The sequence below is a fragment of the Rhipicephalus sanguineus genome, chromosome 1 (assembly GCF_013339695.2).
Source record: "Rhipicephalus sanguineus isolate Rsan-2018 chromosome 1, BIME_Rsan_1.4, whole genome shotgun sequence".
Lineage (NCBI taxonomy): Eukaryota > Metazoa > Arthropoda > Arachnida > Ixodida > Ixodidae > Rhipicephalus > Rhipicephalus sanguineus.
The window spans coordinates 190,385,753-190,398,651 of record NC_051176.1 but is presented as its reverse complement, the minus strand read 5'-3'; the positions used below and the strand labels follow the sequence as shown (position 1 = coordinate 190,398,651).

Sequence of the window (12,899 nt, the reverse complement as noted above, 5' to 3'; positions counted from 1 at the left end):
TGTTTATTTGCTAGTGTCGAAAGTAATCGCCAAAGAGGTTAATGCAGAACACTCAACTGCATGAGCCCTTATTTTTTCATTAGCGAGTGAAGTATGGAGTTCTCCTGAGACGATTTTTTCCATGAAATTTGCAATGAATCGAAATATTTCTAGCCTTCATAAGAGCCCCATAATAATATTCAGGTGCTTGAATGTTAATGCAATATGCTTCTATAGTGCACTCCAGGATGTAAAACTTGCTGCTCCAGAGTGCTCCCAGATGCAAAATTATCTGCTCCAAAGTGCTCCAAGATGAAAAGTTTTGCTACTCCAAAGTGCTCCAAAACGGAAATTTTGCTGCTCCAAAAATTGCTCCAAATCAGAAGTACTCGGTAGCATCACTGAATATTGTCAAAACCATTTGACTGACTAAATAAATTACATTACTCAGAAAGTCAAACGACAAAGTTATCATTAAGGTGACTAAAAGCTTACTATATTGGGACTTCTTTGCAAAGTTGCCAACACTGATTGAAACATGCATACCTGATAAGCGAACTTTGCATTGTGCACATGTTGATGTCTATGAGCTGTTTGTTTAACAGATATACATGGGTGCTATGGATGTGATGTAGTATTCCTCGTTGGCGGCCTTATATGAATTCAGTTTTGGGTATTTTTGATAACTTAATGTTTGAGATCTCAAGACTGGCGGCAAAAGACGCTGAACCTTACAAAGAAGAGGTGCCCACTCATTACTGTAAGTGCTACCTGTGGTAAACCCAGGCTGCACCAACAACTACAAGGAGCATTCCTGGGTCACATAACATGGGCCCTCACTTTTTTTGTGTCACACAGGTTGGCCTTATTGAGCAGATGATAACCCGCAGAAACCACCTACAATATTGTCCCGTGATTGTGGCAGTCAGACTAGTAAACACAGAACTCTTTTTTGGGTGAATTTTTGTCCAAGAAAAGCATGTGCAGCCCTGTTTCTGACACAAAATTTGTAGTCTAATAAATGAGTATAAAAATTTTGAAAATTTACTAATTCGTTCAGAGCTTTACAATATTATTGAATATGAAATTTTCTTGCAGTGGCCCTTTAACAGCTGATTTAAAAGACAACAGGTTTCTGAATCGCAAGGAGGTGTGAAAGGAAATAAAAATTCAGGCACAGACGGGGAGAGGACATGATCAAACCCAAGTGTTGCAGAGCAGTGGCATCGTTGTGGTCTGGGAACATCCCACCAATGTGCGGTGCACAAGGTGAGGGCTGGGTACATCTGCGCAATATAAGGCGTAGGGAAATGGCAAAGAATTGTGAAAGAAGTAAAATGGTGCATGGGAGGGTAAGAGGATTTGACGAATATGACTGTCAGGTCACAACCTGAATAACGTTTAAATCCTGTCGCATACATCGTCAAACCCTTTCCTTCAGACACGTGTGGCACATACCCGTTCACCACGAGCCACAGTGTACAGGTATGTGCCACAGGTGATTGACAGTTTATATCTACCCAGGAACGGCGAGAACAGACATTGGTAAAATAAATGAGAGAGCGTGAAGAAAAACCCACATCGGCAGCGTTGACCCGACGAAGTGAAAGAGTAAGAATTAGCAACCCAGCAGGAGTCGAACCCAAGCATTCTGCGTGGCAATCAGGTATTCTACCACAGAGCCACGCCAGGTCTATAAACTGGTTTGGAAAAACAGTCTATGCAGGCTTAATGTCGGTGCAACGTCAGTTGCGTTTGTGGTGCTGGCTGTCTAATCTTACCAGAAAGCAATAAACACTACATATCTACTCCTACGATACAGGCGTCATATCAGATTAACCTCTGTGGTTCCAGTGTTGGCTCCGCTTTTGTATTCCTGCGATTCAGCAAGCTATATTGAAGCATTGCTCGACCCCGGTGGAATACATTACAAAAAGTTACGTGTGATATTCACATGATTGCTCCATAAAGTGCACTTAGCTTCAATAATATTGACGCATGTACTCTAACGTGATGGCTGACGTTACGTCGCACCATAAGTTACCCTTTAAACGCCAGTGTTGTCGACGTGCCTGGTAAGCCCACGATGTGCACATAGCTACTACACTTACAAAAACACATCGATCCACCTCGTAACACTTGGCTCAAAGCAATAAAGTACAGCATAGAAGTACTCGCTGACTGCTTAGCATGAAACCGATTCCCACAACGCATGGGATCTGCCAAATTTTTTACTCAAAACCTTGGTTGGTGTCCCTTTGTTTCAACCATAAGATTATCATTAATTTGTGCTTTGTTTTATGAAAGCACAATTAAAATGCAATGTGCTCTACTGAGACTGTATTCTTGTTTTCCTAGGCACCTACTGTTTTTGGCTTCTCTTTATTTTCCTCTCCTATCAAGTTTCCTCTTTCCAAGGCGCTTCTCTCAACTTGACTTAAAAATACAGATAATCTATTCTTGTATATGCATATGCAGTTACATATGCAATGTGCAGTGGACATAGCTATGCACACACTGCATGCTTATAAAGGCATGGATGCTTTTTATTTGTAATTCAGGTAAGCTTTATAATCTTATGTGAGCTGCAGTGCAGACTGCTGCTGTGCAGGCCTGAGGTGGCAATGCTTCCCTAAAAATCCAAGCAAAATATGGGCATAGCTTATTGCAAGGGCTTACAATAGCACCACTTGACTCAATATTTGATACTTGGCAATGAGACGCTGCATTTAGCATCTGATTTGTATACAATAGGAGGCATACGATTGGAGTAAATAAAATCGACAGGCACAATATTTGCCTCATAGCACAAAGACCTACCATCACCCGCTGGTGATTTTTCTACATGTTCCAAGTTTGTATTTCTTGTGTTTTATGGGCATGTTTACTTTTATGCTAATGTAGATATTCATCTGATGAAGACATTTGCCTTATTTATTTTTTGAAAAGTGGTTCTTCTTAAAAAATAAAGTTGCACACATACTCATGTTTTCCTGCATGTCAAATTAACAAACATAAATATATGCTTTCAATGCAATTTTTTGCTGAATAGGAGTAAAAGTAATTAGTTGCCATCCACAGAACAAAGTTCCCTCTGAAGCAAGCCATGACAATGAAATTGTGATTTGTTTCGTGTGATGGAAAGGCGAAGGACCGCGGGTCACGGAGGATAAGTTTCTTTATTGATTTTTTTTTTTATTCTGTACCAGTGCTTGCCTATAATAAATTTCACTGGAGTATTCTAGAAGTGAGCAGAAAATCTATGCACTCTGACATCTTGAGGGATGCTGGCCTGCTTCTGTGTAAACAAACAATGTGATTCGCTCTTAACTATGCTTAAGCACACAGCTATGCATGGAAGAAGACCGAGAAACTTATATGCGCTTTTTACAATAAAATTGAAACTCGAATGCACTGCTGTCCTCGAATCACACCAAAGTTAGTTCTGTGTGATATCAAAAGTATGGGTTACATTCAAATAGCCTGTCTCTTTATGGGTGAGGGTGAAACCAACTATATAAAATAGTATGTCGATTGTATTGAAGGCATTGTCTACAAGATTACGCTCTCATGTGAAAAATACTACGTGGTACTGAGCGGGCGTTATGTCCACAACCCATTGCATGAACATGACAGCAGTGTGAGGCGGGGCATTGAAGATTGTTTGAGCTGCAAATCAAATTTCGAGAGTGGCTGCAGATTGAATTTTGAAGACTGCATAAATTTAGGTAGAAATGGCTTATAGCAGCCAGAAAAATGATTGTGGCTGCTGAAATGGCAAGATGTAGCAACAGGTGTGTAAGTGTACAATGAATTGCCCTGATAAAGAGCTAGACTGCTTGAATGTTACCCATTGTCTTGATATCACACAACTTGGGTGCAATTAGATGACAGCAGTGTGTCAGGGCTTGCAATTTTATTGTAAAAAGTGTTTATAAGTGTTCTCTCGGTGATTAAAAGTTCAGTTGAAAGTCAGTGCTCTTTGTGCCATTGTATTTTCTTTTCTCCGTCCACGTGTAGTTTTGCACTGTAAGCATAATTATGATGAGTTGCAAATTAGCCTAAAGCTTTGCTTTGCAGTTTATGCTATGAGTGCTCAGTTTGCACATGGCAGGCCAGGGAGTTACTTAGTCTGTGTCAAAGGTGCGTGCCATTTATTCAGCCGTTACTTATCATTTAGAACAAGTGTTACTTGCTCATGGCTGGTTATTTATGTGAAGTTGTAATGCCCTGAAAAAATACCACATAGTACACCTGTGGTGCTGTCCTAATGACTAGTGTGTTCTGCTCTTAAGGATAGGGTTGTTGGTTTGATCCTGATTGCAGAGATCCTAATTTGTGGTGAACACAAATTAGAAATTTTATTTGTGTATTGAGCTTTTACTTCAGTTTAAAAAGTACAGGTGTTCAGAATAACTTTTTTGGCTGTGCCCCTGCGCAGTACCTTCTGCACTGTTCGCCTAACACAAATCATATGTGTTGAACAACTTGCATAAAGGCTGCTACTTACATTTTGTAGGAACGGACTTATATGGTGCTGAAGAATTTTGAGAACTAAGGCTTACTTTTAGGCATTTTTATGTCTTATTAGAACAGCAGCAGCAAGCTTCAAGCTTCAGTAGCTGGCATACAGCATTAAGGTTATTTATGGGGGGGAGTGTGAACATGTGTTTAGGCAAATGCAAAAAGCAGGTGCTACTTCCCGGGGCTGCCGTGCCATCTTCCTTGTGTGTAACACTTTAGCAGTGTCACACCAAGTATATCCCGAGACCCCCCTTCCCCAACCCTCTTTTCTTTTTTTCCCCGAGCTCAGCTGGCTGTGCCAGAAAACGGTATGACCCATTTTGCATTCCTTTATGTACAGCTGTCAGCATGCTTAACACGAATGCACCACAGCCTGGCCTGGACCAGCTTGTACTGACGCCATCGCCGCGAAGTGTTGGTCGGTATGTTTGCGGCAGCTGATGATATCTGGAGCTGTCGTTAGTGAGTGCACTCTTCCTGCTGGTCAGACACAAGTGAAAGACAAGCCGACCAGTCAAATCGAGCTGCGCTCCAGCTATCGTCAGCAGCCACAAACATACCGAGATACACTTGGCGGCACCGGCGTCATTCCAAGCCGGTGCAGCCAGGCAGCCGAGCGTACGTATTAAGCGTGTTGATGGCTGTACATGGTGGGCTGCAATGAAATGTCCTGGCATAGGATAGAGGGCATAACAGGGCAATTGCTTCGTTGTTAAAGGGACACTAAAGAGCAAAGCTATTTTTCTCATATTAGTGAAGTACTCTTTCACGATACCAAAAACACCACGCTTGCTTTGAGAAGATGCTTAGTAAGCGAGAAAACGTGCAAAACCAAAATGTGGGTGGCGACACCACCTTGAAGTTACCGCACCATTCGCCGTGACATCACATGTTTTGACGGCGCCTACTAGGGACTACGCAGTTCCTAATCGGTAAAAATGAAGTACATTGACCCCTGAGTGGGCCATAGACTTAATGTACCAAGTTTGGGGTAATTTTGTTGAGCCAATGGCGCCAAAGTACGATAACTACACTTAGAAATCCCTGACGTCACGTGGGGAGATTTCGGCGCAAAATTTAAAAATGAAACTTTGAACTCTATTTTCTCCTCTATTAATAAACTTATGATGGCGAAATTAACGACGTTAGAGTTCTCAGAGCACAATCTATCGATCTAAACCGATTCATTGTTTCTCTTTAGTGTCCCTTTAAGTCAGTTGTGTAGCCCCTTTTCCTGCATTGGAAATTTATTTCAAAAGGTTTGGGGAGGGGCATCACTTTTTTCTTTCTTTTAGTGACTGAGAAGCCAGCTTAGGTGGTACTGGCAGGCTAGTTGGTTGTACATGATCATGAGAACAGCATTGAAAAATTTTAAGAAATACGGACAAACAAACAGTGATCAACATAATGCAGGTGCTGACAATACGGGCGCTATCGGCACCTGTGTTGTGTGTATCATTGTTTGTTTGTCCCTGTCCATGTTTCTTAAACTTTTGCACTAATGTTTTCAAGAAGAAAAGCCAGGACAGGCAAGCCTGCACCTGCCTTCCTTGTTGCAATATTTAGAGAGCCGCAATTGCTTGTTCATTACATCAAACATTGACACCAATGCAAACTATTTCTTTTTTCCATCTGTTTGGTTCGTAACCTATTTTGGCAGTTATCAGGTGCATTACGTTAGATTCCATTTGGATTTAGCTTTTCTGTTTTGACGTTTCATTTGTTTACTGGATTGGTAATAAATTTCCTAAATTTTAAATAAGAGGGCTCCAAAATGCAGGGATAAAAGTGCTTCTTTTGAATGGTTCTAGACTGCATTGATTTAGTATTGTGGTTTGAAAGTATGAAAAAAATTATGGGGTAATCCATGTTGCATGTATTATAGATCACAACCGTTATTTTGAAGGTCAACTTATACTCCCATGCAGGTTAATGCATTCTTGCAACTCAAGTTGCACGAACCACAAGCTGCCTCAATTGCACAATTATATTTGGTACCAAGCTGCCCTACTTGCATATAGGGGGCCTGTAAAGGTAGTAGGCATTCATTATGAAATATGAAGGTTAATTGTGCTGCTGCAAAGGGATGTATGTGTGACCTGAAGCCTATCATATTGATTATATATGGAACAATTGGTTTCACCTCCACCTTGTTTCTACGTTGGATCGCCTTGATGACTGATGCTGATTGTTGGATGCTTCCTGTGGCTGCTGCTGCTGCTGCTGCAGCTGCAGCAAAGAGAAGAGGCATGGCACGTGCCAGGCCTGAATATGAGAGGCTTGGGCTTTGTTTCGCTTGTCTCCCGAGTCTGCAGCTGCACGGGTGGTCATGAGAGAGCTAGTGAGGCAATGCGACGACGTCCATCGGGTGGGGCTCTTTGGGGAGTGGTGCACCCTCGTCTGGCAGTGGTGGGGGGGTGGGGGGGGTCGGGGCGGGCAGGGTTGACGGCGGCCCCTGTTTGGCCCGCAGGTATCGCTTCGCCGAGATCTGCTACCGTAGGGAGAACCCCTCCCCCAACGGCGCCAAGGTTCCATCGGCCACCCTGGAAAAAGTGGTGCTGTTCTTCCCCGACGTGTGGCGCTGCATGCCCACCCGACAGGAGTGGGCCGACCTGGAGCTGCGGCTGCGCAACGCTGACGACACAGCTGCAGACGACTCGACAACGGCAGGCGACACAGCGGCTCCTTCCAAGGCACTCGGCCCTCTTCTTTGCTTCTACCACGCCTCTCTTCCCCAGTTGCTCACTCTCTTGTTGGCACAGCATAGCCTTTGGGGTGCCCTGGGCTTTTTTTTTTTTTCTTGACTTTTTTTTACCACATTGGTCATCTACTGCTTGGTCATACCACACTGCTCGAGCCATGAGTCGCCCAGCAGGACGTGCCACTGCTGCTCCAGCTGCATCGGACGGAACCACCAGCAACGTTTGCTTGAGAAAACAGCTTACCTTTTATATTATTTGCTCTCTCTCTCTCTCTCTCTCTCTGACTATCTTTAGTACAGGTGGTCACTTTGGACATTATTTTATATTGGCTAAAGTTTTTATGCCAATGCCTACGTGGTACTGTTGGCTGCTTTATTTTATTTGTTATTATCAAAGTGATGGTTCTGGGAGCCATCCTTGATTTTCAGATGTCGACAGTCATCGCAAGACCAGCATTGGGAAGTTCATCTCCATTAAGGGTGAAAAGAAGGGGTTTGGGATCGAAGAAGGAATAGTGAGATTTAGGACAAGGCTTACATAGGATATATGTGTGTGTATATATATATATATATATATATATATATATATATATATATATATTATAACCACACACACACAGAATTTAAAAACAGATGAGAGCTCCAAGTGAAAGTTTCAGATGTTTTTGTTAATTCTTGTGCATATGAAGAAATGTTGATCAAAGATAAAAAGAAGTAAATTTTATTGAAGGTGACTGTTTAGCCAAATATGAAAGACAATTTTATAACGGCGAATAAGAGGAATAAAGGTAACCAAGGGGCTCAACTTATTGCGGGGCGATAGAAACACCTTATCTCTTTAGTTTTTACTTTAATCCTTAAACCAAATATTAAAAAATGCTGTGAGCTGCAATGTTCACATATACAAGATCTGTTTATTGCACTGATATTTATGCCATCGTTTTATTAAACATTGGAATTTTGATAAAGTTGCGTGCACGATTTTTCAGCTTCAGGTTTTCCTATTAGAGCTTTTAAATGATCATGTGGTCTCTGTAGGCATGACCTTCCATAATTTGACACCAATGTGCTCTTTTTTTGTGTGTGTAAGGTATCATGTTGAGAAATAGGAATAGTGCATTCTAGGTGACATATCACTGGTATGTATTGTGAAAAAAACACAGCCAAACAAAATATAAATCCCAAGTCTTAACAGAAAAGTAGTTTCAAGAATTTACAGCACTTTCTGATATGAAGAATTTGCAGCATTTTCTAATATGAGAAATATATTTTTGAAGATTCCCGTTTACTGTTGCCATAGGTGGTGAAACCTCAAAACACACAAGAAAAAAAAGCACTTGACAGAAAAGGTGCTGCTGTGTGTTTTACTGTGTTAGCCTAAGGTTAACTTGACTTTTTTTTTGTTTGTAGAAGCCTTAAATTGAACTTAATTTTTCTGCATATTTTTTATAGTGTCGAAACTCCTTCAGCGTTGAGGGAAAATGTTTTATTCCAGTTAAGTTACGTTTCCCACTTTCCTGAGTCTTTGTGGGTTGCTTAGCTGCAACCATTCTTCTTTATTTATTGTAGCTGCATTATTTTAAACTTGCCATCTGCACGGTGTTATTTTTATTCAGTTAGCCTTCTTAAAATGCTGCCTCAATTGGAATCATTGCTTGCTTTCACCGGCCCTTTGTTTTCATGCACTATAATGCATAGAAAGAATATTCCTGTATTACTAGGAATGGTTGCCTGGTATTACAGATGGAGGCAAGCATTAATATGTGTGAGAGTGTGTAATGACTGTGTGTTGCCTATTTATTATCTGTAAGTTTTTAGCTGCTATACGATTGGTCATCTGCAAGCCTACATAGAACGACAAGATGCTCATTTCATATGCAGTGCCTGATGATACCTTCATTTTGTTCCATTTTGATTGGTGCCATCTGACAAACAAATATACAGGAAGAAGAAAATGCTGCAGGGGAGACCAGCACAAAGGAGCCGACTCATTATGCTGATTTGGATCCTAAAACAATGAAGGTAAGTTTCAGTAACCTGCGACAGGTGTATTTTATTTTTATTCATGTGCAATGGAGCTCAAGCTGGGAGGGCTGTTGTTATTACGAAAGTTACAGTTCTATTTTTATCTTGTAAAACTTAGTTACTTAGGTCATTTAAAGGGGTACTGACACAAAATTTTGTGGCCGAGATAGCTTGTGGGATCGATTCTCATGAACATGCATATATCATCTGCAAATTATGAACAGCGAATATAGCTCGGAAGGTATTTAATGAATTTTAAAGTTTGCGTGAGCGATCGACACCCTCAATGGTGACCCTTGGTGACTCGCCTACTTCCCTCATGTGACCACGCTGCAGCAAGTTATGGTGATGTGATAGCCGCCTCTTTCTCTCTCTCTTTCTCTCTTCTTGCAGACGTGCATAGCAAAAATGAAATTAATTAATTGTCCTTAGAAAGTCGCTGTGTCTTCAGCAGCCTTTGGTATACATGTAATCTAATTGAAAAGGTGATAAGAATGCGTATACAGTAAAATACCACTTGAACGAACGTCAGTTAAACGAACTATTCAGTTATACAAACTTTTTTAAATCCCCCGCCGAAGCGCCATTGGACCCAATGCTAACATATTTCAGTTTAGCGAAATATATTGCAGAGCGCATTTCAGTTCTACAAACATATTTTGTGACACGTACCATCCAATGCCTCCCACGTCGTATTGATCAGGAATTGTCTGAAGGATAGGGTACACACAGCGCTTTGCCTTTTGAGGGCTGTCACCTGCGACTCTCGCGTTGAAACATGCGCCGCTCTGTCTACAGAAGAGATTATAGCGAGCGTCCTAGCTTAGGAAGAAGAACATGAGGAAGAAGTAACCTTTGTAGAGGAAGCACCAAGAATTTCAGCGAAAGAAGCACTGATGTACTTGGAAAAAGTGAAGTCCTTCACTGCCCAGCAGAGTGTTGTGCCGGAGAAGGTTTATAAGAGCTTGGACACAGTGACTCAATTCATGGCCACTGCAGTCCTAAGTGCACAAGTGCAGCAAAAGATTGCTGCATTCTTCAGACATGCTAAATAAGCAGAAATTCACATTCAAATAAGCAGCATTGCGAATAAAAGGGGTTCAAGTTTCATTTCAACATCTGATGTTTTCTCTAGCTCCTGATAACAAGTTGAAACATAGCCATTTCAGTTCTGCGAACTTTCACTTTAACGAACTTTTTCCTGGGGTCTCTTGAAGTTCGTTCAACTGAAGTTTCACTGTCGTTAGCTGAACAGAGACATTATTTCTTCTGTGGCTAAACATTGGTTATTCCTCAAGCATGTTAATTCTTGAACTAGCTGTGGTTAGTCCAAAGGTGTCAGTACTAGGGTCTATGGTAGTATTGTGGAGTGTCAAGCTAAACTAAGATTGCCAAGCTAAACAAGCTTGGCAATCTTAGTTTATGGTAACAGGAATTTCGCATACTGGTAAAACAAGACAGGGAATTGCACATTCACAGTCCAGGCCCATCAAACTCTCAATTATTGCAGTTATATTGCTCAAAAATACCTTTTTTCTAACATAACGAAATGCATGGCTTGCCTTGAGTTAATCTTGCGTGGCTTGCCTTGAGTTATCTCCACACACCTGGTATTTCGACCTCATGAACAGCATGCGCACTGTCAGCGTGGCATAGCATTCTTGATGGAAAAGGGGCAAGCACCAAGTTTTGAATTTGAAAAGAAAAACGCAAGAAAGGCAGATTATTATTGTTGTGGGACACAAAGACACCCTAAATACCCCCTCGTTTTTTTTAGTGTATACAGTAGAATTTCATTAAACAAAACATCAAGGAACTGGAAAAATGTGTTACAAATGACAAGAGTTCTGTTTACAGAGAACAATGTACAGAGGTTCAACATTATTTGTTGCATACCCTGTTAACACTGTTAGGTATGTTAAGTACAAAGAAGTAAGTCCCTTTGGTATGGGGTGCAACCGAGTGTTATTGGATGGACTGGGTTTCTTTCAAGTGATGTATAAACAAACATAGCTCTTACTGCTCCAGTCGGCAGCCAAATAACATGTTGTTATGCGTGGAGTATTTTTCACTGTTTAGTGGAGATTCCTTTTGGGATAGAAGACAGGTGTTGAAAGGATATCATTTCAGATTCTTTCTTTTGGGAAAAATCCTTCAGAGCTTGCATTGGTGGTTCTGTTTATGAAGAACTGCAAAAACTTCGGTTCTGATTAATGAAAGTTTTCTTGTATATTATCCAAGTACAGAACCAGCATATTATAAGGGCTTTGTTTCAGCAGTTGTTTCATTGAAGCAGTTTTCGTTCCCCGAGATTCTACTGCAGTGCACTGAATGCAATGAAAAATTTTGTCAGAAAATGGTACTAACTTTGCTTCCTCACAATCTCTCTTTTTTGGTTTTTGTTCTGTATTGGAACAATACTAAATAATAAGTAAGCACGCCCACTGATCAGACAGCTCTCGCAGAGGCTGTTAAAATGCTTGAATGTTTTTATAAATGTAAGTTGAGTGTGGTTTTTGCAGGTTGGTGACCTACGTGTGGAGCTGGAGGTGCGTGGCTTGTCCACGAAGGGCCTGAAGTCACAGCTAATAGCACGGCTGAGCAAGGCCCTCAAGGCAGAGGCAGAAATGGCTGAAGGCAATGAGGAGGAAGAGGAAGAGGAAGAAGCTGAGGAGGAGGTTGAGGAGGAGGAGGGTGAGGGTGAAGATCCTGTTGAGGAGGCTGTCCTGGATGAAGTCAAAGAGGATGTGTGCGATGAGCTCAAAGAAGATGAAGATGCTGATGGGCCTGAAGAAGAGAAGGAGGCTGGTGGTGACGTAAGTTTTGGCTCACTTTTTATTTGTTGTGAAATGCTTCACGATTTACTTGCCCCTCTTGTTTGATTGCTTTTGGTCTTCTGAAGATGGTACCTGAATTCATGTTTTCGATTTCTGCTTATCCCTTTCCTACTTTTGTTTTTATACCTTGTTGCATACCACTGGTCAACATCAATTTTAAAAATATTCATGGAAAATGAATTGTGCTTCATAACTGCCTTAGATACACTGGTCGTAAGGCTAAGCCTAAATGGCTATGTAGCCTGTGGCCAGCATGAAGTGCCTGTTGCATACATCGAAGCATGTTTTTATTGTAGCATGGTAGCAAACTGGCTTGTATAGTAACTGTGTCATGCAAACACAGACGTGCCAAAAGCAACAAATAATGCATGAATATGCCCCATTCATCCGTTACAAAATGCTGTTTCCACGTCCAATATCATAATCTGCCAGCAACAAGAGTCAGCCATGGAAGACAGGTGGCTCTCAACTTGCAAGTTGAGAGCCACCTCAACACCTCCTTCTTTGCAAGTTGAGGTGGCTCTCAACTTGCAAAGAAGGAAAAAAAAAAAAAAACTGGGGCCTAGTAAAAAAAAGAGAGAAAGAGAGAGAACTTGGCCCTCACATGATAAGCAAATGATAGCTTTTATGTTGCCTTGCTTTAGTTATGGCTCCATCTGTCTCACAAGTAAACAGTCCTAATGTGTGGGATCGGAGCTCAAACAGTGCCAAGTACACTAAAACCTCAGAAGCCATGTCCAGTCAATGGGGCCGTTTTTGTTAACTCCTTAAGGGGGGACACTGCTCTTACAATTTTTTTCTCATTTCTTGATCGATTTCTTGATCGATTTTGA

The 12,899-nt window shown here is 41.4% G+C and overlaps 1 protein-coding gene across 3 annotated transcripts in view; it reads left to right on the top strand.

The window, feature by feature from the left end:
* Positions 1 to 12,899, top strand: part of LOC119404246 (cell division cycle and apoptosis regulator protein 1) — a 221,614-nt gene that overhangs the window by 126,125 nt on the left and 82,590 nt on the right. For all 3 annotated transcript variants that reach the window (XM_049418286.1, XM_037670826.2, XM_049418290.1), the window contains 3 exons: positions 6,974 to 7,196; positions 9,149 to 9,226; positions 11,752 to 12,045. In XM_049418286.1, coding sequence (XP_049274243.1) covers positions 6,974 to 7,196; positions 9,149 to 9,226; positions 11,752 to 12,045 — 595 coding nt within the window. The remainder of the gene's footprint in view (positions 1 to 6,973; positions 7,197 to 9,148; positions 9,227 to 11,751; positions 12,046 to 12,899) is intronic.